Source organism: Apiospora aurea (genome assembly GCF_038362705.1).
Source record: "Apiospora aurea strain CBS 24483 chromosome Unknown utg000004l_segment0_segment0, whole genome shotgun sequence".
NCBI classification, from domain to species: Eukaryota; Fungi; Ascomycota; class Sordariomycetes; order Amphisphaeriales; family Apiosporaceae; genus Apiospora; species Apiospora aurea.
In genome coordinates this window covers 2,280,222-2,306,200 of record NW_027117391.1, presented here as the reverse complement: position 1 = coordinate 2,306,200, position 25,979 = coordinate 2,280,222, and the positions used below count along the sequence as shown (strand labels likewise).

Here is a 25,979-nt window from a genome sequence, read left to right as displayed (position 1 = left end):
TAACATTGTGGTGGGAAGCCTTACTCTGCTATATGCCTATATTTACTCATTCCATTCGTACCTAACTTAGGTATTAAAAGGTCTCCAGCGGAAGGCCAGTCTGTTTCCCTCGTGCCAAGTACGGGCATATTAGACTTGAATAAGCATACCTCTTGGTCAGAGGCGAACCAGGTCTCTGAAACCCATTGCGACCTGGGTTGCGAATTTGTCGTTGGCAAAGTTATATCATTATCTCACCCCATCGCAAGACAAAGGGACCTCCGTGGCAGGCTTTGAAAAGAGGTTGCGACCCGAGAATGGCATCAATATCCTGCTCTTTGAGTGGCTACTTACATGTGTAAGTACGTATGCTTATCTCTCAATTTAACCGGTTAGACTTGAAAGACGAAGGTAGGTGGCATACCTAACGTATACAGGTACGGGGGTAATCTGTATACGTAGCGACTTACAGCAAGACATCATGCAACGTCAGAAGGGAATGTGTCTCGTCAATGTGTTGCCAGCCTCTGTCATCAAACAATAACTAAGTATATGTGCGTGCATATATATATATAAATTTATACATTATAAATATAACATCCTACTAGAGAGCATTCAAGAATTTCAGAAGCGACATTAAAGCATACGAGAGATTGCGCGTACCATAGAATGTTCTTACATCATGTAGGTAATTGTAATCGCTGTGAGGCCACTACTGCACCTAGCGGACTTAAGCGGCTACAAGACGTGTCAACCGGCAATTATTTGGGACCCTGCAGAGAGACCAACTCAGCCGCATGACACTACATTAACATATGCCGGCCCTAGGACTATGTAGGTTATGGCATGCGTTGCCCCCGGGTGACACTTTGCTGAATCAGACCCTTACTTATACCTACCCACTCTTGTTCGTCTATATTTACCTACAGACGAATTGCATGCAGGATCCCGGTGATTGCGCATCTTATTACCGCTCCCCAGCCACGACGATGATGATGTGCATCATGATGTACTATCGAAACTCGCCGAACAGTTGTCGTGGCAGTCAGTACTGCAACACCACGATGGAGAACAACGTGCTTGGGCTCGGGCTTAAGGGAATTAACTCGTCCAAGGAGGGTCTACGTCGACAAGCACTCTGTTATATATAAGGCAACTTGTCGCTGGCTCGGTTGAGTTGCGAAGCTATATCCCCCAGACCAGATCATACAACGAGTATTCTACTAAGACTCAAAAATCACACCAAAAACATCATATACATATATATATATATATCGAAACACCATGGCTGCTACCTTTGGAGCTGCTACAGATGGCACCACTGTGGTCCGCCACTTCGCTGATCAGGTCAAGGGAAGAACTTGTAAGCCTATCGATCATGGATCAATCATCACGAGCTGAAGGTTCACTAACAGGCGGCGCTAGTCCTCTTGACTGGTCCTAGCAAAGGCGGCATCGGCTCGGAGACGGTCATCAGCCTTGCTCATGGATCCCCGGATATGATTGTCCTCATCGGACGGACCCTGGCCAAAGTGCAAGACGCCATCGACGCAATAAAGGAGACCAACGCCGACATCCGCGTGAAGTTCATCGAGACCGACCTGGCCTCGCTGAAGAGCGTCCGAAAGGCGGCCGAGGCCATCCTGAATGATGCCGAGATCTCCCAAATCGACGTCGTCATCAACAACGCCGGCGTCATGGCCTGCTCCTACACGCTGACCGAGGACGGCATCGAGCTCCAGCTCGCCGCGAGCCTGACCGGCCACTTCGTCCTGACTAACAAGATCATGCCCAAGATCCTGGCCGCCGGCGCAGGCAGCCGAATCGTGCTCGTGAGCAGCACGGCCCACCGGTACCGCCCCTTCAACCTCGAGGACCCCAACTTCGCCGCGGAGGGCACCTACACCGAGTACGACGGCTACGGCTCGGCCAAGTCGGCCGAGATGCTGTACGGTGTCGCGCTGAACCGGCGCCTGGCGGCACCGCGCGGCATCCACACCTACGCGGTACACCCGGGCGGCATCACGACGAACCTGCAGGAACACGTCAAGGCCCATGGCGAGGCACACATGATGGAAGTGTTCGACAGAGTCTGCCGAGTCGTAAACGGCGTTTCCATTGCCGACTACCTTGCTCAAAGCCCCCTAAAGACGCTGCAGCAGGGCTGTTCCACAACGCTCGTCGCGGCTTTGGACCCCGACTTAGTGAACCGCAAGGGCTACTACCTGGAGGATTGCACCCTGACCACGGACCCGGCCTTGTCTAAGACATGGGCTACGGATCCCGATCTCGCGGAGGAGTGTTGGAGGAAGGCTGAGGAGTTGGTTGGGGAAACCTTTGAGTTCTAGCTTGACCAACAGGGGAATATGTAAGATATGGATATAGACAGACAATTCCCTTCTGATGTACATAGATATAGATGAAACTCCACGTACTCAAAAGCAAGACGGTCTCGATGACATCCTTATTTGGGTTATGTGTTTAACCTATCTCAAGCAAAGCAGGACTTAGCCTTTTTCTTATTTGTGGCAAGACTTCGTAAGAAGCACACCATCCATTAATCAGAGCTGCTTTTAATTGAATTTTTCTGCATCTTCATTTTTGATTCAAAGCATTGCTTTCTCACCTGTTCCGAAATCGAACTTCACGGTTGTGAGAGCGTTGTCGTAGGGGGCCTTGGGGGCCTTGGGGGCCTTGGGAGCTTGGGGGGGGGGCTGTCTGTCCCAGTATTATCCTTGGTGTAATTAGTGCTTCCCGCCTTAGGTAAGGGTCTTCCCCCACTATGGCCTATGGCCTATGGATTTGCGCAAGCCGGAGCCGGGATCTCGGATCTCTCCTTTCTCGAGAATACCGTCCTCCAGCTTTCTGGCACCTGGAACCATTCCTCGGCGGCAACAGCATCATTCTCTGGGCAAGGACAGAAAAAACCGGCTCGGGAGTTGCAAAGATGCTTTCCTTCATATTAGTCCAGAACCGACAGTAAGAGACGACGAATCCCCAATCGCTCCCCCATTGGCGCAACAAACTAACAAAGTGTGCGAGCGCAGAGGCAAGACGCGCCTAGCGAAATGGTACTCCCCGTACAGCGACGACGAGAAAGTCAAGCTTAAAGGCGAGGTGCGTACCTCCTCCCTACCCGCTCTTGGCTACTCTATTCAAAACACTGCTTCTATCTATCGCGGTTCGAAACGGGACATCACTAACATTAGGCCAACGAACCCAGGTCCACCGCCTCGTCGCCCCGCGCGACCAAAAGTACCAGAGCAACTTCGTCGAGTTCCGGAACCACAAGATCGTGTACCGGCGATACGCGGGCCTCTTCTTCTGCGCCTGCGTCGACACCAACGACAACGAGCTGGCCTACCTCGAGGCCATCCACTTCTTCGTCGAGGTCCTCGACTCCTTCTTCGGCAACGTTTGCGAGCTCGACCTTGTCTTCAACTTCTACAAGGTCTACGCCATCCTCGACGAGGTCTTCCTCGCCGGCGAGATCGAGGAGACGAGCAAACAGGTCGTCCTGACGCGCCTCGAGCACCTGGACAAACTGGAATAAGAAAGGGAAGATGCAATAAGAAGAAGAGAAAAACATACCTAATTCGGGGTGGCAGGGAGAGCAGTAACTAAACCGCTGGTACGTCTCGCTGGGCTGTCACTCTGGAGGGTGCAATAATGTCTCATCGGTCTGGGTTATTTACCGATACGGCTATATAGGGGATCACAAATCCATTGGCATGGTGTCTGGCGTAACTTGCATCAAAGAGAGGTTCAATCTGGAAGTCTGAGGATTGGTACCTTTATGATCTGGGGATTTGAAGGCATACGTAGGTCTGGTTGAGCCGTTTCACGTATCACAAAGGCCCGAGTTTCCGATATGCGAAAGTCTGTTCGATTGCCCGTGTTCGGGTCTTCCAGAGTGCAGTACCGCTCACACTTCTCTCAAGCATGCTGGGGAGGGGCACACGTCATGTCAGTCCTGATTTGTGGCGTCATTATCTCGCCTGCAGATTGTACGTATGTACTATAGAAGTGTGCTCCTGTTATTGGTACTGGCCTCCTGACAGTGAAAGCTCCTCATATCTGGCACTTCACATGGCCAGAGGTTCTCCAAAAGGGACAGGGACATGCCAATGGCTGTTGAGACATGCTGCGAAGGAACGGGACTGTTGGCAGGATCTGTCGAGACACAAGGCAACAAATTACTTATGGTCACAAAAGCCATTTACATACCAAAATGTAAACATCAGCCTACACAGGGCTCGGCCAAAGCCGATGGTTTTCAAATGATACAGCACTGTCAAACAGGGCAAACACCTTGTGTGTCACAGGAAACTTAGGTGCACAAATAACGACCAGCGGCGCTAGACTATTTGATCTTCTCCTACACGGCTTACAGGTGCCCTCCAGATGCATGAGATAGACATTGTCTCGGTACTAAGCTTAAGTGGAATCCATCTTCGTCATCGTAGGAACAGGAAGCACACAGATCATGCCGAGTTCCCTGTTATTGCTGTAAAATACCACGATTATGGCAAATCCATCGGGTTGCCTCCATTCCACGCTGCCAGCAGTTGATGGGCTGCCCTCCAATCGTCGACCATGGTTGATCACTACGGCGCCTAGAGGGAAGTTTGTTAAAATGGCTGCTGCTGCGCTGTTCAAGCCTCTGCCTGGGTTGGCACCCCTAAATCAACTCCAGCAAGAGTTAGTAAATTGGAGAACGCGGAGACGGTTTGGTGCGCAATATACCTATGGTATCTGAAGCTGTGTTATCCAAGCCCTCCATCATCTCCGCCGCTGTTGTTCTTCCCGGACGAGGGTGCACGATTAGAACCGTCAGTCCAGGAAACAGACGCATGGCAGGTTCGCTATAGGGAGGACTTGTGAGCAGTCGGTATTGGTTGCCATCTGGATCCACAGTCAGAGTAGAATCGCTGGTCTCAGTAGCATCAATACCCTCATCCAACATGATGTCCATCTGCGAAGCATAGACGACCTCCATTTCATCCTCGTGCTCTGCCATCTGCGCGCCCAGTGTATGTAAAAAGTCTTGTGCTCTAACAGCAGCTGGCCTATCGAGTTCTCGATCGAGGCTACGCGCGTCAGTACTGACCATAGATGCATCCTGCTGCGGCAAGAAACCTGAGATGATGTCGTTGTATGCGTCATCTATTCCAAAGGGCATTGCTTGGGTGTTCTGCATGAACAAGTCCTCGTCTTCGTAGGAGAGTCTGCCTTCTGTGCCCGGCTTGCGCAGTATCATGGTGTGGCTTCCGTCAGGCTTGGGAGACCTCGAGCGGCCATCACGATGACCGTTGTTTCTAGATCTATAACCATCTCTGTCCCTGGCTCTCCTCTTCCTGCCTCTCTTAGTATCTCTCGCCAGGTTGGCGGAAACGGGAGGCGCTTCATGGAAAGGTGATGATCGGAAAAGAGGCGCTGGCGTAGTAGATCTACCTCTTGCACCACGGGACGGCGAAGTATCACCTGGCGAAGAGAGCGATCTTTCTCTGTAGCTCGGGCGGTATCTATCTGTAACCTCATTACGAGCTCGAGGAGAACTACCCGGGCGGTAGCTGTCAGAACACTGACGAATTGGCAGGCTGAGTCTAACAGGTGATCGTTCTCTGCGATCCTGCCAATTCTCGGAATCCCTGGCCAGGCGTTTAGCGGCGGCATCCTTTCGCTTGGTGGTGAGTGACCAAGGTAGTCTGTTGTCCGGGCAGAGTGTTCCAAGATGGACTCCCACCTTCCCGCAAAAATTGCAGAGGTAGTCAGGGGCAGGTGGTGTATCATAGCGAGGGTCTAGATTGGTCGGACAGTCTTGTACTATATGGCCTTGTCAAGAGTCAATAGCGTCATCCGGTAGATTCTTGCGAGGGACTAACCAGCTTTATGGCACCGTTTGCATAGATACGCCTGCGGCTTCGAGTGTGCCTTCTTGCTCTTCTTCGCACCTGTCCCAGAATTTACTGGTTGTTTCTTCTTAGTTCTTGATGAATCCGGCTTTGAGCTGCCGTTGCTTTCCTTCGGGGAAGGCTCTGGGCTGAGCCTGATAGCTATCGTTCGGTTACGCAGATTCATGTGTCTCTGGTTTGGAGCTCCCAACTTGACAGATGACATTTCATCTTCCGATAGAAATGGAGGACCCTGAGTAAATCTCAACTTACCTCCTTCACGCGTCGAAGGCAAATCCTTCGTGGGTTGCGAGTTCGGACCCAGAGTGTTAGATGATCTTGTTCCTTTGTTGTTCGTAACTGGGGTGTCATTGGCACCGGGTCTTTTCCTGCCACCAGTCTTGGTCCAACGTTCAGGACTGGAGGGCGGAGAGACGTCCAGAGCTGGCTTGGATTGGTCGTTGGCGTCAATCGGTTGAGATCGGGAGTTCTGAATGCGACTTTCGAGCTGAGAAGGTGCATGATGCTTGCCTTCGAGGACTTTACGTATCTCCTCTTCGACCATCAAGTACCTGCGACGGCTCGAGGGGTCTTTCTGGTCAACGACATCCTGCCAGTCTTTGAATGAAGAATAGATGACGTTGTGCTCGAATCCGCGGCTTGTGAGTGAGCAAATCCAAGCGCAGACAAGAGAGTCCTCTCGCACGAACATGTCCTTTACGACTTGCTGGTGAAGCCATTGCAGGTATTTGTCAAGCACCTGCTGTCCGTGGCCGTTGACTCCAAAATCCACATCAATCATGCGTTCAAGTTGGGAAAGGGAGGTTTGATCGAGGCCAATGGGAGCCGGCCCGTGGGAATCATGGCCTGGATCCATGGCTTTGCTGTAGACTGAACTCATCAATAAGTGAATGGCTGAAGCCAAGGGGTCGGGAGCTCGTGAAAACACGCCCGAATTTTTCTTGAATCACGAATGTTCATGTCAGACAGGAGTGTTTGGGTTCTTTCCTGGCTTTCTGCATGCAGAACAGGAAATCTGTAAATGCAATCAGAAAAAACAAACAAGAGTGGAAGGTGCCAAAACAGTGGCCCGAAGGTCGTTCTTTCCTTGCTATGCACAATGTGACCAGTGAGTGACTAGTACCACATCATCAGCTCATTACTGTGCAAGCTGGAAAAGATAAAACAGGGGGTTGTCGACGGGGAAAAGTTGGATGCTCTTGAAGCAGCGGGTAAAAACTGCAGTGGTCCTTCCATGGGATGACCGGTTGGGTCGAGGTCGGCGGCAAGCTGCTCAGTCTTGCCTGCAAGCGATTATGCACAACCAAACCAGGCATTGCTGTCAAGCATAATCTCGTGCAAGGAAACTGCAGGGTCCGCTTGGTTGTAATGATGCCCTCGTCGCCCGTCGTCCAGTCTCTACTTCAGGCATTTATGAGATGGAAATTTACACACCTGCCTGGCTGTCCGGTAGGTTCCCTATTAGCAGCAACACGGCTGGATAGAATGCCTCTTCTACAGGGAAGATGGAATGAATAGAATGTCTTACAACAATACATGCGACATTTGGCTCGAATAGTAATCCATGAGCAGATTAAAATAGGCTTACAAATAGCCATATGGAGTTGAGACTTTTGATTCTAAGGTATCGTCGTTTGCGAGACTAGGTGCTCAAAGCAGACCTCGCTGCAGCTTCCCGCCTCACAGCATAGATTAGGTAGATTAGCATAATTGACTGGCGCTTGGTTGGCAAACAGAGGTTTGAATATGGCCCTTGAGACTCGTATCCCAGGCAGCCCTAACAAAGATGGCGAGTACCTAATACAAATATCTCCAAAACGCCATTCAAGAAGACATCAATTGACGAATACAATAAGCACAAGAAACCAAAGCAAACGCCTTTGCTAGCGCTTCAACGCTGCAAAGCGGGCTGCCAGATCATCCACGCTTGGCACATCCTCTCCCAGTCCCCCCTTTCTTTCGGTTTTCTTGCCAGATATACCGGCATCTAGCATCTTCTTGCTGGGCTTTAGTTCGGCCGAGTTGAGCGTGATTTTGGGTCGAGGATTTTCAGTAGATGGACTTGGTGGGTTGACGTGCAGAGGACTCTGCGGACCCAAGGTGCGTGGTGGTGTAGCCCTGCTGAGGTCTTCCCTCTCCTGAGCCGCTTTGCTATCGGCCGGTATACCGGGCTCTACGATCTTCTGTGCCTGTCCTCCGCTGGGATTGTCGTCCACGTCATCGTCCACGAAGTCCGGAGGGTCGCCCAAGTTCGCGGGGCGCTTCGGCCAGTCCACGCCATATGCTCTTGCTATCTCTTCCAAGTACCCCGTAACTAACTCTTCTTTTGGCGGGGTCACGCTGAGCTTCTTCACCACCTTCTCCGAGACCTTGCCGTCCGTGTTCTCTGTGGCGGTCATGACGAACTCCTTGCCAAACTTCTCCCCGAATAGTAGCCGGACCGCCTGGAGCTCCTTGATCTCCGTTTTCGGCGCCGCGAAGATGATGCTCTTCACCGCCTCCTCCAACCCTGGGTCACACTGCGGCGCCTCTAATAATCCAGCACGTGCGATCAGGAGCTCGCAGTACAATTCGAGGATCTCGTGGAGTTCTGTGATGATGTCGGTGCGAATAATGTTCTCGACGCGGATTCTGGCAGAATCAACCTTGCCCATCTCTAACAGTTGGGCCATGGTCCGCCGCGCGGCTTTGGAAAGGGCCTCATCTCGTTTTTGCACCATGCGCAGTCTTGCGATCGCAAGTTTCAGTTGGACTTTGATCCTTGTCTAATCCCCAGGAGTTAGTTGCTCGTGCGCTACAGGCCGAGGGGACGTTTCGCATACCAGCAATGTCGCCGAGGGTGCCATGATGGGTTGGAGTACGGGGTGGTTCCCGGGGCTTCCTGATATGGGGTCTTACGATCTGGTTAAGTTGGGGAGTGTTGAAGGTAGTAACGGCAGAGTTGACAAGCGGTTTAGCTGGAGATCAGTTGCCCCGCGGCTGTTATTTGGTAAGTACTCATGTAGGTAGGTATGATCTTCGGGTCCTGCCTAACGACTCCTACCCCACTTAAGCTATATGCTGGTGTGGGGTAAATGGTAAGCCAGCCTCAAGTGTCAAGGTCGGTCCAGCTTCTGGCTTGCCGGGTCAGTCTCCGTACTTGAGGGCCCTCTATGTCATCCTCTGTATTTGCTTTAAAGCGAGTCGATCGAGCTCGAAACGAGACAAGCAAGCAACGGCCTCAAAGTTTATCAAGTTGAACTCTATGTGAGTGTATTGATCAATATGTGATGCAAACATCGTTAGGTGAAATGGCGTTTTGCTATCTTACTTTAAACCTTTGGTGTGCGATAGCACGACGCATAATGATTTCAAAATGCTTATATAGATCCCATGGGTCTTAATCACGGCTACATCTCGTGTGTTCCCTTGATCCATTTGCACCTTTGTCTCGTACACTGTTCAAAACAACCTATTCTCTCCGATTCGACAACGGGCCAGCTAATAACATTCCAAATTCTCGCCGATCGAAGTCTCTCGCCAATTGAAGTCCTGCGTGTATAGACAGTAAACCCCGATTGAGCTGCTTATTTCCTTCGCTTAGTCCTGGGTTGGTTGGCTAGCCTTGATCATAAATATGGCCTGCGGAACAACGATAAGCGAGAAGGCGAAGTTGAGGGCGATGCCAACGCCAAAGATCTTCAGGTACAGTTTGACCAGTCGGACCCAAGAAGCATGCGAGAACGTGTTCCAGGCATCCTTCATGCTGACAAAACCACGTCCCCCAACAATTGCGGGTTCGAGCGTGCCCTGGAATGAGCGGTCGAACGGGATGATCGTCTCATCTTCCTCGGGCAGTAGCGATGCCTGGACTCGAGTGAGTACGACGTGTGCCGGGATCGTCAGGAAGATAGTAAGGAGCAACATGACGACCACGACGATGAGACCTTTCCATACGTCACTGCTCTGAGGCTCGGGAACCTCGCCGGGTCTCTTGGGGTCCCACAGGCCCATACCCATGGCACGAGCAAGAAATTTCGGGAAGCCCTGCTGGATCTCGAGAGTGACAAAGTACACAGCGGTAGGCAAGGCGCAGGCGCGGAAAGCCTGTTTGAAACCGGGAAGACGCTGCCAGAAGTGCTTGTCGGAGGGGGCCGAGATGACGATGTGAAGCCAGGCGGCGTAGAGCTGGACAAGAGCAACGGCTGAGATCAGGGCAGCGATAGACTTGAAATGGCTCAAGATAGGCAGCACGCTGACAGCACCGTAAACAAATAGAGTGCTGAACGAAAGCGCAACCCAACAGGCAAGACCACGGAAGTTCGAGCGCCAGCCGCCAATACCGATCAGCGTGCGGTGGATGTTGCGGAAGCTGGCGGTAATCTGAACGGCCTGCGGGGATGCACGAGCAGCCTCGTCAGCCACGGGAGCGGAATCGTCAACCACGGACTGGTCATCCTCGTTCAGCGATACAGGGTCGTACGCAGGTGGAGCTGGGTCTTCGATCATCGCAAGCACCGGATACAGGTTGTTCATGGTGTAGCCGACATAGATGAAGAGGGGAATGAAGATGAGGAAATCGATAAACATCAACGGCCAGGACCAGCCAGACAATTGGCGGACGGGCCTATCGCCATCTTGATAGGCGACAGCGGCCCGCTTGTAGACGGCAGCAGCAACGTCTTTGTACATGGTAGCCGAGTCTTCAACGGCAATTCGAGTGGATAGACAGACTTATGAAGGTTTGAAGATTGAACAAAAAGTAATGAAAGTCAACAAAAGACGGCTGGACTCGATGGGATAAAAGGCCAGGAAAAGATGAGACAAACAACGAAAGAGGCGGCTGACTGGTTTTAATAAGAGGAACCAAAGGAATGAGCAATTGCGAGTCGATCATCCTCCTTGCCTCTCTACCTGGGGGGGGGATGGATGCTGTTAGGCAGCACCTGCATGCTGCGCCACCCGATGCTTTGCAAGCGCCCGTGGGCTAACCGACTGGCCTAGCCGCTTACCTGCCTAACTCGGTCCTACACCACCATCGTACAGGCTGCAAGTCCAACCCCACCAGGCTAATGATTCCTTTCAGTCGGGTCTGTTCAAGACGCCTCGACGCTTGGCTACGACTTCAATGCTTGTCAGGCCTGGCTGCCAACAAAGTGCAAAGGATGTTTGTTACATGTAATGGAGGAGTTCCTTGGTCTTAAAATATCATGGTTTCCTACCGATCTCACATACGTGTCTCAGATAGCACGTACTTGTTGCGAATACCGTGTCATCACCGACGTTCCGTAATTCTAAGTCACCCTTAAGTGCCACGCCACTTTATGTAGCCTCTTACGTCAGCATAGATCTGGTGGTAATAGTGATGATTAAAAAACCCGGCCGTTGATGAACATCGTCCTGGCCGTGTTGAAGATGGCCCAAGTTGATGTTCTTACATATGTCGATATCTGGACAGGTGGGCATTCTGCGGCGCTGATGCACGCTTGTGGTGATGTTGTCTCAGGCTGCTAACCAGGTACCTACATCTCAGCGCAGTAAGTTCGAAAATAGCACGCGGGCACCTGGGCACCTGGGCACCTGCAGCAGCTATGTACGAGCTACATGGTAGGACCTTTTGTGACCAGACCCCACCTGTATCCGTTCGCCGATCAACCTCGTAGCCGGGGTTTGCGTCACTCCAGGAATACCATACTAATGTTCCTACTGCCGGAAAGCTACTTCTTCCTTAAGACCAAGCTACAGCTACCTAAACCATTCATGTCATCCAATCACCCTACAATGGCGGCCCCTTCGATACCTAACCTCCTTTCTCTTCGGGGCTCCAGGGGTGGTGGGCGTGGTCGGGGAAATCGGCGTGGTGGTCCTCCTGGGGGTAGTGCTGCATCAGGACCGGGCCACGACACCACAATCCAGGGCACCGACACTGACGCTTCCGTCTCACGCCTGAGTGCTGTAGATATGGGCTACTTGGATGACCCATATGCGCAGTACTTTGTGCAGAACCAAATGGGCCCGGCGACACGGAGATTACCCATAATCAATCGAGGTGAGATTGAAGCCGTCTAGAGAACGAGCAGTGGTCTCGTCGAATATTTGCCGCGGCGAGTGCTAAGGCTGAAGGCAGGTACCTATACGCGAACCAAAGCCTTGGATCGGCTCATCGATGCTTTTTTGTCTTCTGAGCTTGGTCCCGAAGCGGGAAGGAAACAGATCGTGTCGCTTGGGGCGGGCACAGATACTCGCTGCTTCCGGTTGCTCTCTCGTGGCAATGTAACGGGACTCCTCTATCACGAAGTTGACTTCCCTACCATCTCTTCGAAGAAGCGGCAGATTGTCCAGAGTACGCCAGCTTTAAGGAACACCATTGCCCCCGACCCCCTACAAGCTGAGCGCGACGCTTCCTCGAGCTCGTCTTGGAGCAGCACCCGCCTACCGAATGATTGCGAGTACTGGTGTCATGGGATAGACTTGCGCGACCTCGCACAAGCCACGTCTCCCATCTTGCCAGGTCTGCAGTCAGACATCCCCACGTTACTAGTATCGGAATGTTGTCTGTGCTATCTTCAGACAAGCCAAGGCAAGGACGTCATTAAGCACTTCACCGAGCAGATGCAAGATCTTTCCATCATAATCTATGAACCCGTCAAGCCCGAGGACGCATTTGGTAAACAGATGGTGGCTAATCTGGCAGCTCGAAGGATTCATATGCCAACGCTAGAGATATATCGTGAGCCCGCAGACCAAGAGACACGGCTTACGGAGGCCGGGTTTCAGACTTCCAAGGTTATGACTGTTGAGGCTATCTGGAAGCAGTGGGTCTCGCCTGAGGAAAAAGAAAGGGTCGATGAGCTTGAAGGCCTCGATGAGGTTGAAGAGTGGAATTTGCTCGCCGACCACTATGTTGTGGCATGGGGCTGGAGAGGGAATGGGTTCCAAGCTTGGGACGACATATGATGACGGCGAATTGGCCGGTTGCTAATGGTATGTTCCATCATGGAGGAGATCAAGAGACATTAGTCCTGGAATATGTCCAGCTACCCTGAGTTACTGCAACAGTGAACACACCCCTATGTAAATAAGCAGGTGAATTACCTCTACCCAACATGTCAACTGTTAGTGGCGTTTATGTTGTATACACGACTATCGACAACTCATGTTGAAACACTGCCTTGTGCATATCTCATATGCATGTATTTGCACATATAGACTTTACGCGTTCTGATTATACCGAGCAGGTCATGTAACTTTTGCTGCGGGTGAGGATAACCACAGATTGCTATGGACCCATAAACACCACCAGCCACAATGTACCTGGGTGACTTGCAGCTGGCAACTGCCCGGGGATCATTAGTCTTAACCAGCCACCCCCATCTGCAAAAAGTGGATACATGTGCCTTGCTGGACCCAAGCGCGTCCAAAGCTTAAAGCGACTCTTTGAGCCTCGCTTTCTTTGTGACGATCAAGCCAGCCAGCTACCTACCTGTTTTTGAATGGTTCACTTGGAAGACTCATCAACTCTGCATCTCCTGGCTTAAGTCTATTCCAGTCGGATATCGGCTGCCTCTAAGCGGGCCCAACCTTACTTCGTTCTACATGTATTTCACTTCTCGGGCCTTACTTTGCTTTGCTAGATCTGTCTTATTTCTTATTGCCTCTCCTCTCAGCTGATCCTCATCCTTACCAACTTGACCTCAGCTGAATTCCATTGCCATTCAAAATACGCCACGAGCTGAGATCCTTTAAAGCTACTCAACATATACTATCGTCACTTATATTCTTTATCAGCCTTTTACTGCAGACAATTACTTCACATAAAATCATACGACGTATCGGATTCCCACGACTGTGACGTCGGTTAAACGAGTTCAAAATGGCGGACTCAAAGCAGCACAAATACCGCCAGGAGATCCAGCAGATGATGTATGTCTCTGGAGAGGCTGGTGAGCCGTCTGTTGAGACCACTGCTATGATCGAAGAGATTGTGCGTCAGCAAGTCATTGAAATGCTGCGCAGCTGTACAGAGCTGGCAGCACGTCGTGGCGCTCGAGCCATCACCATCAACGATCTTATCTTTCAGATCCGTGATGATGCTCCTAAAGTCTCCCGGTTACGCACATTCCTCAGCTGGAAGGATGTACGAAAGAATGCTCGCGACTCAGACGAGAAAGGCGGTGAAGTGGAGATGGGCGTAGCCGATGACCCGGCCGGCGCCGGCGTTGTTGCTGGTCCCGCCGTCGAAGAGGCGACCAAGAAGAACAAGAAGGCTAAGGTGAAGCTACCCTGGGAGCCTTCTAGCTTCTACAGCCAGGAGGTCCCCGAACGGGACGACGAAGAAGACGAGGAGGAGGAGGAAATGAACATCATCACCCTCCAGCGTCTCCGCAAGGCAGACGAGCGTACGAAGGCAATGACCAGAGAGGAGTACGTCACGTGGTCCGAGTACCGCCAAGCGTCGTTCACCTACCGCAAGGGCAAACGCTTCAGAGAATGGGCTGGTTTCGGTATCGTCACGGACAGCAAACCCTCGGATGATATTGTCGATATTCTGGGCTTCTTGACATTTGAGATGGTTCAGACCCTGACCGAAGAAGCCCTCAAAATCAAAGACCAAGAAGATAACTGGAAGGAGCGCAGTGGAGGCGAGAGCACCGGTAGCAAGAAGCGCAAGCTGGCTCAAGGGCTATTCGACCCGCCAAGTGAAGGCAGGGCACCGGTTGAGTCACGGCATATCCAGGAAGCATTCCGTCGGCTACAAACAAGGCCCAAGAGGTCGCGAGCAATGCTCAATGGCACCCGACTTCAGCAAAGGACCAACCTTAAACTGTTCTAAGCAACTCCATTACAGCTGCAGTCGAGGTTGGAAGTCCGTACGGTTATAAAGCCCAATCTGGGTCAAATCCTCAGTGAGCTAATGCCCAGGCTTCCTTAGCCTCGTGTCCGACTTGAAGCCGATGGGCTACTATTGCCACAATTGGAGGATACACTTTCTGGTTTTGCATATATCGATGAAGGCGCTTTGGGACTTGGGAGCTCGGGTTTGTTTGGCGCTATTGGAAAGGTCGGCGTGATACCCATTTTCTATTAATTGATTACTTAATTCAGGGGGTTCGCTCGAAGTAGATGTTCAATGTGCAGTCCCATCAACAACATAGACTCCGTTGGGTCCGTCCGCACTTTGCTATGCTCAGTAGTTGTGAGGGTGCTCTGTCTAAAGCCACATCTTCTTAGAGCTCTATATGCTTCCATGTACTGCAATTGCAACTAACGACCGTTGCTAAGTCTTATGTTTATTTTACTGATGTCTAGTTGTTGTATGGCCACCAGCTATCCTGGGAACGACTGCTCCAGATCACGTAAATCCTAAGGTGACCATTGTCTTGAATCCTGTTAGTACTGTTGTCATACAGCATTAGCATCCCCCCTTCCCCCAAAACACAAAACCATTGGTCAAGGACGACAGACACACTCCTGCAAGAATATAAAAGAGTGTTATTGATTGTTCACTATTCCTTAGTGATACCGGGATTTTCATTTTGGTGTAATTAATCCTAAGTAATCGCAAATAAAATACTGCCCAGGTGTTACCTGGAGTGCGGAATTCCAGCTCCCCGCATTGAAGCAAGCCACATTGAATGGTTGCATCACGTGGGGCATTGTGCTTATCGGTGGTGTCGCAGGTCGGCTGTTGCGTGACTACCGCTGACCGGGTCCCCAAACTACATGCTTTTATTCCAGGAGACCTGAATCAACTCTCCAGGCTTCAAAAACGAGTACCATCCTTCACTCTACTTTTGATTCCCCGGGTTATTGGAACCGACCCTTCTACATCTTGCTCCTCTCTGGTCGTGCCTCGCTCGCCGCCATCAACCGACTCCCACAACTCGCCACCATGTCTACAGCCGCCCGCCGTCGTTTGATGCGAGACTTCAAGGTGACTTGTCTTCCTACGATCTGTTTTTTTAGGAAGGCTCCCGCTGACATTAGACATAGCGCATGCAAACCGATCCTCCCGCTGGCGTATCTGCATCCCCCGTCCCTGACAATGTCATGACCTGGTATGCCACTACTGACGATCCTTCCGAACCTTGGACCCCGCGCAGCACTGACACCGGAATATCAGGAATGCTGTCATAATAGGTCCTGCAGACACTCCCTTCGAAGATGGAACCTTCCGCCTGGTGATGCACTTCGAGGAGCAATACCCGAACAAGCCGCCCGCCGTCAAGTTCATCAGCCAGATGTTCCATCCCAATGTCTATGCCACGGGCGAACTGTGCCTTGATATCCTGCAGAACCGGTGGAGTCCCACGTACGACGTTGCCGCTGTGTTGACCAGTATCCAGAGGTAAGATCACGGGCACACAACTCATTGTTCACAAGGAACGACATCTGACCGGGCAAACAGTCTTCTAAACGACCCCAATACGGGCTCCCCGGCCAACGTCGAGGCGTCGAATCTCTACAAAGACAACCGCAAGGAATACACCAAGAGAGTACGGGAAACCGTTGAGAAGAGCTGGGAAGATTGAAGGTCACATCTCAAAATTTGGAACAGTCTACATTCGCCGCATATTCGGCTTTGAGTTACGGAGCGATACTGCCGACATCGGCACGTCGAGTCGGTACAGCGAGACAACTCGCCGTTCTTTCATTACCAGATGCTATCTCGGTTGAGAGCGTAATTCAGCGGCCGACGATCTTGCCGTTACTGCGATGAGGCTTTGATTTAGGCGTTACGTCAGGCGTAGGTTAGGGATCGGCGCCTGATACGGGATGAATGCTGCTTTCTTGTCGCGGTCTCTTCATGGCTGGTTTTCTGCTTCTTTCCACGGTCTTTAGGTAGTCCGCAGTAGTCTGGCACATGGCATAGCTTCCGGAGTTTCTCAATGAACGTTGTCGTTAAATTATACCTGGTCTGGCAAGTAAACATTTCTTTAGGCGGTCTGGACACATAATAGAGGTTTGGTTTCCGGCACTCATGCAAGTGGATATGGATGCAACTACATACCTACATGTATGTAGACACATCAAATGTACATGCAGGCAAATGCTGTCTCCCCCGTTCCATAGCTGTCCCTTGTCCGTTGACGTGAACATTGCTAATTACCACTACTTGCGCCAACAAGTCGGTCATCAATGCCGCAACGGAACCGAGTCATTAGGGTTGAGTTTTGCAGACGTAGCTGCAGTTGCATTGATGGGGCAAATGGGCATCATACCGAGTCAATGTTATTGTTATTTACATGTATTGCTAGGTATCAGCAGCCACCTGCGCGTTGGGTACATGTATGCAATTACATGTAAACATTGATGCAGTGCCTAACCTAATGACTGATTTGTACCGCGACCCCACCAGACTGCTGCTAATCACTGTGACCCCCATCGCTAATCGACAGTTTGTACAGCAAGCAGCCCGCTGTAAAGACGCCCAAACCCCCTCTCTTTGGTCACCATTGGCATCGAACCCCCTGAACCCCTCCTGGGTAGCGCAATAGCGTGATATCCTACTGGCGAAAAAGCAACTTAGGGACCCATGCCCAGCCAATCCAGGCACAACAGGCACCACGCGCCTAGGCAAGTAGAAACTGTATCCCCAATGTCAAACAGATCCGGCGCCCAGACACTTGTCCAGGTGTGACTGATCCCATGTGAACCCTGTTTTCTTTTGTTCTGCACCGCTACATCCCATCTCGTTCCCTCTACGACGTCCCCTTCTCCAAACCGGCAACGGGAAACGCGACGTAACGGCTGCACCTCCTTCACCCACCACAACCCTCTGTGCTGGGCGACACAAAAAACCATATTGTCATATTTTTATGACCTATCCGCCGATCCCGTCGGCCGAGATAGGTCTTCTTGCTTTCAGTTCCTGCTCTCTTGCCGAGCAAGCTGCAGCGAGCCGCATCCTGCATCGATCTTTACCTACTGTTCCTGACATGATTTTGAGGACACCAAGCCCCCTTGTCCTCGTCCTCTGCACCGCTGATTGCTGCTTCCACTACCGGCTTCGTACAGCAACCCAAAGACATTCTCTTTCGGCGCCGTTCACCATGTCGGCCCCAAACACGATCAAGGTCGTCGCCCGATTTCGACCTCAAAATAAGGTTGAGCTGGCATCGGGTGGCCAGCCTATAGTTACTTTCGATGGCGATGATACCTGTAATCTGAACGTAGGTACCCGACTGCAACCCATGGCGGAGGCGAAGGCGGTGCGCATCCATTCTAACCATGATATATTTATATAGTCTGCCGAGGCAACTGGCGGCTTCACTTTCGATCGCGTCTTTGATATGCAATCCCAGCAGTCTACTATATTCGATTACTCTATCAAACCAACAGTAGACGATATTCTTAACGGCTACAATGGAACCGTCTTCGCCTACGGTCAGACGGGTGCCGGAAAGTCGTACACCATGATGGGAACAAATATAGAAGATGAGGAAGGGAAGGGTGTCACACCTCGTATCGTGGAGCAGATCTTCAGCAGCATCATGGCGAGCCCGGCGAACATCGAGTACACCGTCCGAGTCAGCTACATGGAGATCTACATGGAACGTATCCGAGATTTGCTTCAACCCCAGAACGACAACCTACCGGTACACGAAGAGAAGAACAGGGGTGTATATGTCAAAGGTCTTCTCGAGATCTACGTTTCGAGTGTGCAGGAAGTCTTCGAGGTCATGAGGAGGGGAGGAAACGCCCGAGCAGTCGCCGCCACCAACATGAACCAAGAGTCGTCACGATCGCACTCCATATTCGTCATCACCATTACCCAGAAGAATGTTGAGACCGGCTCGGCCAAGAGCGGTCAGCTTTTCTTGGTAGATTTGGCTGGTAGCGAAAAGGTCGGCAAGACAGGCGCGAGCGGACAGACTTTGGAGGAGGCAAAGAAGATCAACAAGAGTTTGAGTGCTCTTGGTATGGTCATCAACGCCCTGACCGACGGAAAATCCTCCCACGTCCCTTACCGAGACTCCAAGTTGACACGAATCTTGCAAGAATCTCTGGGAGGAAACAGCAGGACGACCTTGATCATCAACTGTTCGCCCAGTAGTTATAACGATGCCGAAACGCTGAGCACTCTGCGGTTCGGTATGAGAGCCAAGTCGATCAAGAACAAGGCAAAGATCAATGCCGAACTCAGCCCGGCAGAATTGAAGGCTATGCTCAAGAAGGCGCAAATGAGTATCTCCACATTCGAGAATTACATATCGAATCTGGAGGGCGAGGTGCAACTTTGGCGTGCTGGCGACGCCGTTCCCAAAGACAAATGGACACCAGCATTTTCCGCCGAAGGCGTAATGGTTACCAAGGCTGATACCGCAAAGGCCGCCAGGCCATCGACGCCATCGCGTTTGGTAGCTGATAGCCGGGCGGAGACGCCTGCCCCGGCGGAACGATCTGGTACTCCTAGTATCCCTCTGGATAAGGACGAGAGAGAGGAGTTCCTTCGAAGAGAAAATGAGCTTCAAGACCAACTATCGGAAAAGGAATCTCAAGTTGTTAATGCAGAGAAGACCCTTGCCGAATCAAAGGAGGAGCTCAGTTTCTTGAAGGAGCACGACAGCAAGCTAGGCAAGGAAAACGAGAAGCTCACGACAGAAGTCAACGAGGCCAAGATGCAGCTCGAGCGCCTGACTTTCGAAAGCAAGGAGGCGCAGATCACCATGGACGCTTTGAAGGAGGCCAACGGGGAGCTCACCACGGAATTGGACGAAGTCAAACAGCAGCTTCTGGATGTCAAGATGAGTGCCAAGGAGACAACCGCTGTCACGGATGAAAAGGAGAAGAAGAAGGCGGAGAAGATGGCTAAGATGATGGCAGGCTTCGATCTCGGAGGCGATGTCTTCAGCGAGAATGAGAAGTCTATTGCGGATGCTATTAAGCAGCTCGAGACGTTGTATGAGCTCAGCTCAACTGGCGATCCGATACCGCCGGATGACCTGCAGGACATCAAAGCCAAACTTGTTGAGACGCAAGGAATTGTCAGACAAGCCGAGCTGTCTCTTTACAGTGGTATGTCTAGCGACTCCGAGGCACGCCGGAGGATGGAGCTGGAGACCAAGCTGCAAAATCTACAACAAGAATACGAGGACCTCTTGTCGCGAAACCTGGGCGAGGCAGATGCGGAGGAAGTCAAGGAACGCCTTAAGGATGCCTATGCCAGCAAGCAGACCACCCAAATGGAACTGGTCGACGAGCTCAAGGCAGACATCGCACAGAAGGCTGCAGAGAACTCGCGCATGAAGACGCTCATTGAAGACCTCCAGGGTCGTGTTAAGACGGGCACAGCGCCTACCCCTGGTCTGGCCAACGGCAAGACTGTTCAGCAACAAATTGCCGAATTTGATGTAATGAAGAAGAGTTTGATGCGCGACTTGCAGAACCGCTGCGAGCGCGTTGTGGAGCTGGAGATTAGCCTGGACGAGACTCGCGAGCAGTACAACAACGTCTTGCGGTCGTCCAACAACCGGGCGCAGCAGAAGAAGATGGCGTTCCTCGAACGCAATCTCGAGCAGCTTACCCAGGTGCAGCGCCAGCTTGTGGAGCAGAACGGCGCACTCAAGAAGGAGGTGGCGATTGCTGAGCGCAAGCTTATTGCAAGGAATGAGCGTATTCAGAGCTTGGAGAGCTTGCTCCAGGACAGCCAGGAGAAGCTGACAGCGGCGAACCACAGGTACTTGCAATTGCCCTGCCCCCTTAATACACATGGTACTAATAAGAAATACAGATTCGAGTCTCAGCTTACGGCTGTCAAGGAGCGTCTGGAAGCTGCCAAGGCTGGCTCAACGCGCGGCCTTGGCTCGCCCACCGGCAATGGCGGCTTCAGCTTCGGCAGCCGCATCGCGAAGCCTCTGCGCGGCGGGGGCGACTCGAGTGGCCCTGCCCCGGTTCCGACTGTTGCCAACCTACAGAACGAGGGTGGTTCTGGCAAGCGAAGCAGCTGGTTCTTCCAGAAGTCCTAGGGACAGTCACAAGGGAATCAGTTCCCGTCCTCAAGGCAGGACCAGTACCAATCAGCGCCACGGCTTTCTCTTGCAGGCTTTGTCGTCGCGGTACTTGTCAACTGTTCCCCATTTGACTTGCTACCCCTGAACGTGAATTGGACGAGGTAGAGCAGATGATAGACCAGAACGTCGGGCCGGACTTTATACCCTATACCCTGTATGGTGTCCTCCTTGTCGGATGAACATCAGGCTTGGGCCGACGTGGAAGATCGGCGGAGATAGACGGATTACGATGAAACACGATGGGAGGCCAGAATGTTGGATTTCTATGCATAAAGACTAGGCGCGATAGGAGTCGTCAGAGGATCACCCTCACCACCCGAAGTGGTGTTTTCTTGATGATACGATAACGTGCGGGTTTTCACTGGCAGGATGACGAGTGGGAGATGCGATATGCCTGTGTCTTTTCCTTATTTCTGAACCACCCTGCGCCGGTGGGTGGTTCCAGCTATATAGGTCGTATACTCCCAACTGTGCTGCTGCGCTCTTGCCGTCAAGTATCAGCTAGACTCGCATCACTAAATACAAGGATTAGAAAGTAACATTGCCATCTCACATGAAAATCTACCGAGGGAGGGGATGCAGACAAGTGGGTTAGCGTGGTACTTGGGCTAAGCTACCCCAACATGTTCCATCGGAATTGGCACGCGGGGCCGACTGAAGCCGGGGAACGTGAATGTGAAGCTGATCCATGCTCGCGGCTTAAAATAGAGAGATCCCTTTGCCTTTCCTGGACATTCTTCTCTTCCCATCCCATTTCTGCTTTGCTGTTTTTTTTGCACCGGGTCTTTCGCCTTCAAGACGCGTGTCCATACTCGTTCATTTCCCTTAACAGCACTACAGTGCGCTATCAACATGGTATTCCTCGCGAGACCCGCCACCCGGACTTGCCTCCACTCAGCCGCTCGGTGTCCCTCGGCAATAAGACACTTCACGGCACAAGCAGCTTTACGGCAGGAGATTCGCGATGCGTATATTCTCAGTGCTGCCAGGACGCCTACAGCAAAGGTTCGTCGTTCTGCTCATGTCTCCATGTGTACGCGACCCAGTCTCCCGTGTCTGACTATGACGTAGTTCAATGGTGCTTTCCTGACGGTGCCGGCACCGAAATTGGGTGCCGTAGCTATCAAGTCTGCCCTGGAAAAGTCCAAAGTTCCAGCCGAGAAGATCACGGACGTCTACATGGGCAATGTGCTCCAGGGAAACATAGGACAGGCACCCGCGCGGCAGGCTTCGATCTTTGCCGGTCTGCCCTCGAGTGTGGAGGCCATCACCATCAATAAGGTGTGTGCCTCGGGCCTAAAGGCCGTCGTCTTCGCGGCGCAAAACATACAATTGGGCCTCGCCGAAGCCCATGTGGCTGGTGGTATGGAGAACATGTCGCAGGTGCCTTACTACGTTCCTCGCTCGAGCAGCCTGCCCGCGTTTGGCCACGTCAAGATGGAGGACGGCCTGATCAAGGACGGCTTGACCGATGTGTACGATCAGTTTCACATGGGCATTTGTGCCGAAACCACTGCTAAGAAACACGAAATCACCCGCGAGATGCAGGATGCGTACGCGATCCAGTCCTACGAGCTCGCGCAGGCCGCGTGGAAGGACAAGGCCTTTGCCGACGAGATTGCGCCGGTGACGGTGAAGGGCCGCAAGGGCGATACAGTCATTGACACCGATGAGGGCTATCTCGATGTCAAGTTGGACAAGGTGCCCACACTAAAGCCGGCATTCATCCGGGACGGTACGGGCACAGTCACGGCGGCCAACTCGTCAACGCTTAACGATGGTGCCAGTGCCCTGGTCTTGGGCAGCAAGGCCGTCGCACAAGAATATGGTGCCGGGTCCAGAGTGCTTGCACGGATATGCGGCTCGGCCGATGCGGCCATCGATCCTGTCGATTTTCCGATTGCACCTGCCAAGGCGGTTCCCATTGCCCTCGAGAGAGCAGGCATCAGCAAAGACCAGGTCGCAGTCTGGGAGTTCAACGAGGCATTCGCGGCCGTCATCAAGGCCAACGAAAAGGTAAACCCATGTCGATGAACGAGATAGAAGGGAGCTACGAGCTTCGGTTCAAGGCTAACGAGTTTACGACAGATACTTGGCCTCGAGAACGCCCGGGTGAACCCCGTCGGGGGTGCCATCTCACTGGGCCACGCGCTGGGGAGCTCCGGCTCGCGCATTCTCACGACGCTGCTTCACCAGCTCAGGCCTGGCGAGTACGGCGTTGCTGCTATTTGCAACGGCGGCGGCGCTGCTACTGCTATCGTGGTGCAACGAATTGAGTCTGTCTAAGTTTGATATTTTAGGTAGATGTATATTGTGTATTTGGTAGATAGCCGTCCAATAAGACAAGAGTGTGTCAAGGTCTCTACAGCTGTTGAATGACGACCCTTGTTTTGCATGGGACAGCCTGGACAAGGGTGTGCCTGATAATCCATCCAGTGCAGTGCATCTGTACTGCTGTACGGCACCAATGCACCTAACGCAATGCTTCCTGAAAGAAAGCCACGTCGAATTGATTGCCTGAATGCAGGTCCAGCTCCAATCCCACAAGCCCGACACAGTAACCTAGATCAACTGTACAGGTACCTGCCGTCCCAGGCCCCACCCCTGCCAGCCCACGTACCGCCTGTTGCTCCAACTGCGATTGATTGTTGGTGGTCCCCACTAGCCGTAACTCTACCTCTACCTCTCTCTCTCTCTCTCTATCTCTCTCTACGCTGCAGTTCGTTCTTTGCGCTACAGCTTCGGGACCCGACCCTACCCTTGCTGTTGTTGCTCATGCTACACCCAACAGGGCACCTATAAAAGTTCGTATACCGATACGACTTCAGAAACTTCAGCCGCGATCGGACTTGGGCCCCCCGTCCATTCGACTACCGCGAACAAACACGAACCAACCGACCAGTCGCAATCCTCGTCGTGTTCCCTCATGCGCCGACGCTAGGAACGCCGGAAAGGAACATCGACGGGGACTCGAGGGGCAAGGGAGAGGGGCAAGGAGCGCCGGGCCGCCATGACTTTGACCATACAGTTCTTGAGCGAGATTCGCAAATTCCTCAAGAACCGGAATGGCAACGACCTGCGCGCGTGGCTGCTGGTCGAGCCACCGTTGCCCGACCAATACCACAAGCTTGCCGACGAGCTCAAGAAGGGCTATCGCAGCAGCGCGTCCCTGACCAAGCTGGTCGACAGCTGCCTACCCGAAGACGACAATGTCTCGGACGATGAAGGGACGGCCTGGCCGGGCTTCGTCTCCTTCATGAAGGACTACTTCGAGTACTGGCGCGATGTGGATTTCGACGACCTCCTAGGCGCCCATCAGCTACTCACCGGCCTCACAAAGTAAGGACCCTCGAACTGCCCGGCTGCAATGCCTAATGTCTATTGGGCGCAAGTGCTGACTGCTTCCGTTTCACAGTTCCTGCACGACCGCGCTTAACAACCCGACCTACGGCACGATTATGCTGCATACGAGCATATCCTTGTGTGCTTCCCTGTCCAAGTTGTCGATGACGCTTAATAAGCGCCCCGACCTCACGCGGAACTTGCAGACGGTGGATGCTGGCGAAGAAGAGCAGAAGTCCATTGTCGAGACGACGGCAGAAATTATACAAAAGGTCTTCACTGCGTGTCTGACTGATAGGTCAAGTCAGCGCCATGAGCAACCCAAGGGGAAGAAGACGGGAGTGTATATATTTGCCAATGTGACCTTGAAGCTACTGTTTGCTGCGAGTGCCCCCCCCCAAAACCCGCTGCTTATACTACAGACATGGCTAATTGTTTCTCGTAGGCTCGGAAAACCCATTTGGCCAAGCAGCTTTTCACAAACATCACAGCCAAAGCGCCGCCGCTATCATTCTACCCGGCAGCGCAGCGGGTCACGTTTCTGTACTACCTTGGACGCTTCCACTTTATCAACAACCACTTCAGTCGGGCAGCGCAATGTCTACAAGAGGCGTATCTCGAAACGGCCCAACGGTTTGAGAGTCACAGATGGCTGGTCCTCACCTATCTCATACCTTGTAATTTGCTGCTTGGCCGGATACCATCGCCACAACTCCTTCAGCGGCCAGAAGCACAGTCATTGGCACCCATCTATATGCCGTTCGCCGAGGCCATGCGGACGGGGAATTTCCTGCGATTGCAAGCAGCTCTCGACGCCAATGAGAAATGGCTGTTCAGTCGTGGCATTTTCTTGACCCTTCTTTATCGCTTGCGCCCCTTGGTCTGGCGAGCATTTACACGGCGTACCTTTCTCCTGACATACATTGCACCCACAGAAGCGGATTCCCGTAAGGCGGCTACGTTAGAGTTATCGCATCTTCTTACAACAGCAACCTTTGTACAGAAGCGTCTCGAGGGCTACTTGCCGGCTCACCCAGGCCGCAAACCGCGACAACCACACATCAACTCGATGTTCCTCAAGGCCGTATCCAACCGCACCGCAGGCTTGGATGAGCACAGCACGCTGGCGCCGCCGCCAGGGGGCCAAAGATCCTGCGCCCTAATGAGGGGCTCATCTGGGGTAACATGCCCGTAACCGAGGACCATATAGAGAACATCGTAGCGTCACTCATCGCACAGGGGTTACTACACGGCTTCATAGCACATTCCCAGGGTCGCTTTGCCATTATCGGTGCGAAGCAGAAGGGTGCTGTCGCAGCAGGTTGGCCTCCGCCAGCTGAGATCCTGGCCACGGGACTCAAGGAAGGAGAGGATGTGCCCGGATGGGTTAAGAGAGTATGAAAAGGGTCTGCGGATACAAAAGGGTAGCATTGTGAGGAAAATGGAGCCGCGCAGCGACTATGCTAGACTCAAATTTGCTTTGGTGTTGTTTTGTAAGAAGGGGTATGTATGTTGCATGTTTTGTTGCCATGAGCGCTGGATTTGAATTGGTTGTGGTCTTGATACCCTATATTATAAACATGATACTACGCAAGCTCGGTCGACGAAGCAGAATACGTGTACTAGGAATGTCAGATTGTGAAGTGGTTGTTCGTGGTGTAGGATCGTCAAGGGGATTTTCGGTCAGAAAGACTGTTATCTTTAGACGGGCCTTGCAAAAAGTACATCCTGGGAACATCACAAGTTTTCA

At 52.3% G+C, this 25,979-nt stretch overlaps 11 protein-coding genes across 11 annotated transcripts; 8 read left to right on the top strand and 3 right to left on the bottom strand.

Moving 5' to 3' along the window:
* Window positions 1–1,263: 1,263 nt before the first annotated feature.
* On the top strand, window positions 1,264–2,327 carry PG986_005502 (retinol dehydrogenase 13; the record flags this gene model as incomplete). The annotated part of the gene is made up of 2 exons (XM_066841724.1): window positions 1,264–1,342; window positions 1,405–2,327. The coding sequence occupies 2 exons, from the start codon at window positions 1,264–1,266 to the stop codon at window positions 2,325–2,327; spliced, it is 1,002 nt and encodes a 333-aa protein (XP_066701586.1).
* Window positions 2,328–2,926: 599 nt separating this feature from the next.
* On the top strand, window positions 2,927–3,532 carry PG986_005501 (Adaptor protein complex- sigma subunit; the record flags this gene model as incomplete). Its single annotated transcript, XM_066841723.1, has 3 exons — window positions 2,927–2,958; window positions 3,027–3,096; window positions 3,203–3,532. 3 exons carry the CDS (start codon window positions 2,927–2,929, stop codon window positions 3,530–3,532), a joined length of 432 nt encoding a protein of 143 aa, XP_066701585.1.
* Window positions 3,533–4,416: 884 nt separating this feature from the next.
* PG986_005500 (DWNN-domain-containing protein) lies at window positions 4,417–6,750 on the bottom strand (the record flags this gene model as incomplete). The annotated part of the gene is made up of 3 exons (XM_066841722.1): window positions 4,417–4,595; window positions 4,726–5,814; window positions 5,865–6,750. The coding sequence occupies 3 exons, from the start codon at window positions 6,748–6,750 to the stop codon at window positions 4,417–4,419; spliced, it is 2,154 nt and encodes a 717-aa protein (XP_066701584.1).
* Window positions 6,751–7,777: 1,027 nt separating this feature from the next.
* PG986_005499 (uncharacterized protein) lies at window positions 7,778–8,740 on the bottom strand (the record flags this gene model as incomplete). Its single annotated transcript, XM_066841721.1, has 2 exons — window positions 7,778–8,659; window positions 8,717–8,740. 2 exons carry the CDS (start codon window positions 8,738–8,740, stop codon window positions 7,778–7,780), a joined length of 906 nt encoding a protein of 301 aa, XP_066701583.1.
* Window positions 8,741–9,473: 733 nt separating this feature from the next.
* PG986_005498 (Ubiquitin carrier protein) lies at window positions 9,474–10,565 on the bottom strand (the record flags this gene model as incomplete). Its single annotated transcript, XM_066841720.1, has 1 exon — window positions 9,474–10,565. One exon carries the CDS (start codon window positions 10,563–10,565, stop codon window positions 9,474–9,476), a length of 1,092 nt encoding a protein of 363 aa, XP_066701582.1.
* A 1,089-nt stretch (window positions 10,566–11,654) lies between these two features.
* PG986_005497 (Leucine carboxyl methyltransferase 1) lies at window positions 11,655–12,830 on the top strand (the record flags this gene model as incomplete). The annotated part of the gene is made up of 2 exons (XM_066841719.1): window positions 11,655–11,922; window positions 12,022–12,830. 2 exons carry the CDS (start codon window positions 11,655–11,657, stop codon window positions 12,828–12,830), a joined length of 1,077 nt encoding a protein of 358 aa, XP_066701581.1.
* A 916-nt stretch (window positions 12,831–13,746) lies between these two features.
* PG986_005496 (Spt3) lies at window positions 13,747–14,706 on the top strand (the record flags this gene model as incomplete). Its single annotated transcript, XM_066841718.1, has 1 exon — window positions 13,747–14,706. The coding sequence occupies one exon, from the start codon at window positions 13,747–13,749 to the stop codon at window positions 14,704–14,706; it is 960 nt and encodes a 319-aa protein (XP_066701580.1).
* A 1,059-nt stretch (window positions 14,707–15,765) lies between these two features.
* Window positions 15,766–16,405, top strand: PG986_005495 (ubiquitin-conjugating enzyme; the record flags this gene model as incomplete). The annotated part of the gene is made up of 4 exons (XM_066841717.1): window positions 15,766–15,807; window positions 15,867–15,931; window positions 15,997–16,221; window positions 16,282–16,405. The coding sequence occupies 4 exons, from the start codon at window positions 15,766–15,768 to the stop codon at window positions 16,403–16,405; spliced, it is 456 nt and encodes a 151-aa protein (XP_066701579.1).
* Window positions 16,406–17,926: 1,521 nt separating this feature from the next.
* Window positions 17,927–20,842, top strand: PG986_005494 (kinesin heavy chain; the record flags this gene model as incomplete). The annotated part of the gene is made up of 3 exons (XM_066841716.1): window positions 17,927–18,046; window positions 18,122–20,553; window positions 20,608–20,842. 3 exons carry the CDS (start codon window positions 17,927–17,929, stop codon window positions 20,840–20,842), a joined length of 2,787 nt encoding a protein of 928 aa, XP_066701578.1.
* Window positions 20,843–21,739: 897 nt separating this feature from the next.
* On the top strand, window positions 21,740–23,173 carry PG986_005493 (Acetyl-CoA acetyltransferase; the record flags this gene model as incomplete). Its single annotated transcript, XM_066841715.1, has 3 exons — window positions 21,740–21,892; window positions 21,959–22,903; window positions 22,976–23,173. 3 exons carry the CDS (start codon window positions 21,740–21,742, stop codon window positions 23,171–23,173), a joined length of 1,296 nt encoding a protein of 431 aa, XP_066701577.1.
* Window positions 23,174–23,897: 724 nt separating this feature from the next.
* On the top strand, window positions 23,898–25,630 carry PG986_005492 (uncharacterized protein; the record flags this gene model as incomplete). The annotated part of the gene is made up of 4 exons (XM_066841714.1): window positions 23,898–24,226; window positions 24,303–24,588; window positions 24,675–25,313; window positions 25,349–25,630. The coding sequence occupies 4 exons, from the start codon at window positions 23,898–23,900 to the stop codon at window positions 25,628–25,630; spliced, it is 1,536 nt and encodes a 511-aa protein (XP_066701576.1).
* Between the last annotated feature and the right edge of the window lie 349 nt (window positions 25,631–25,979).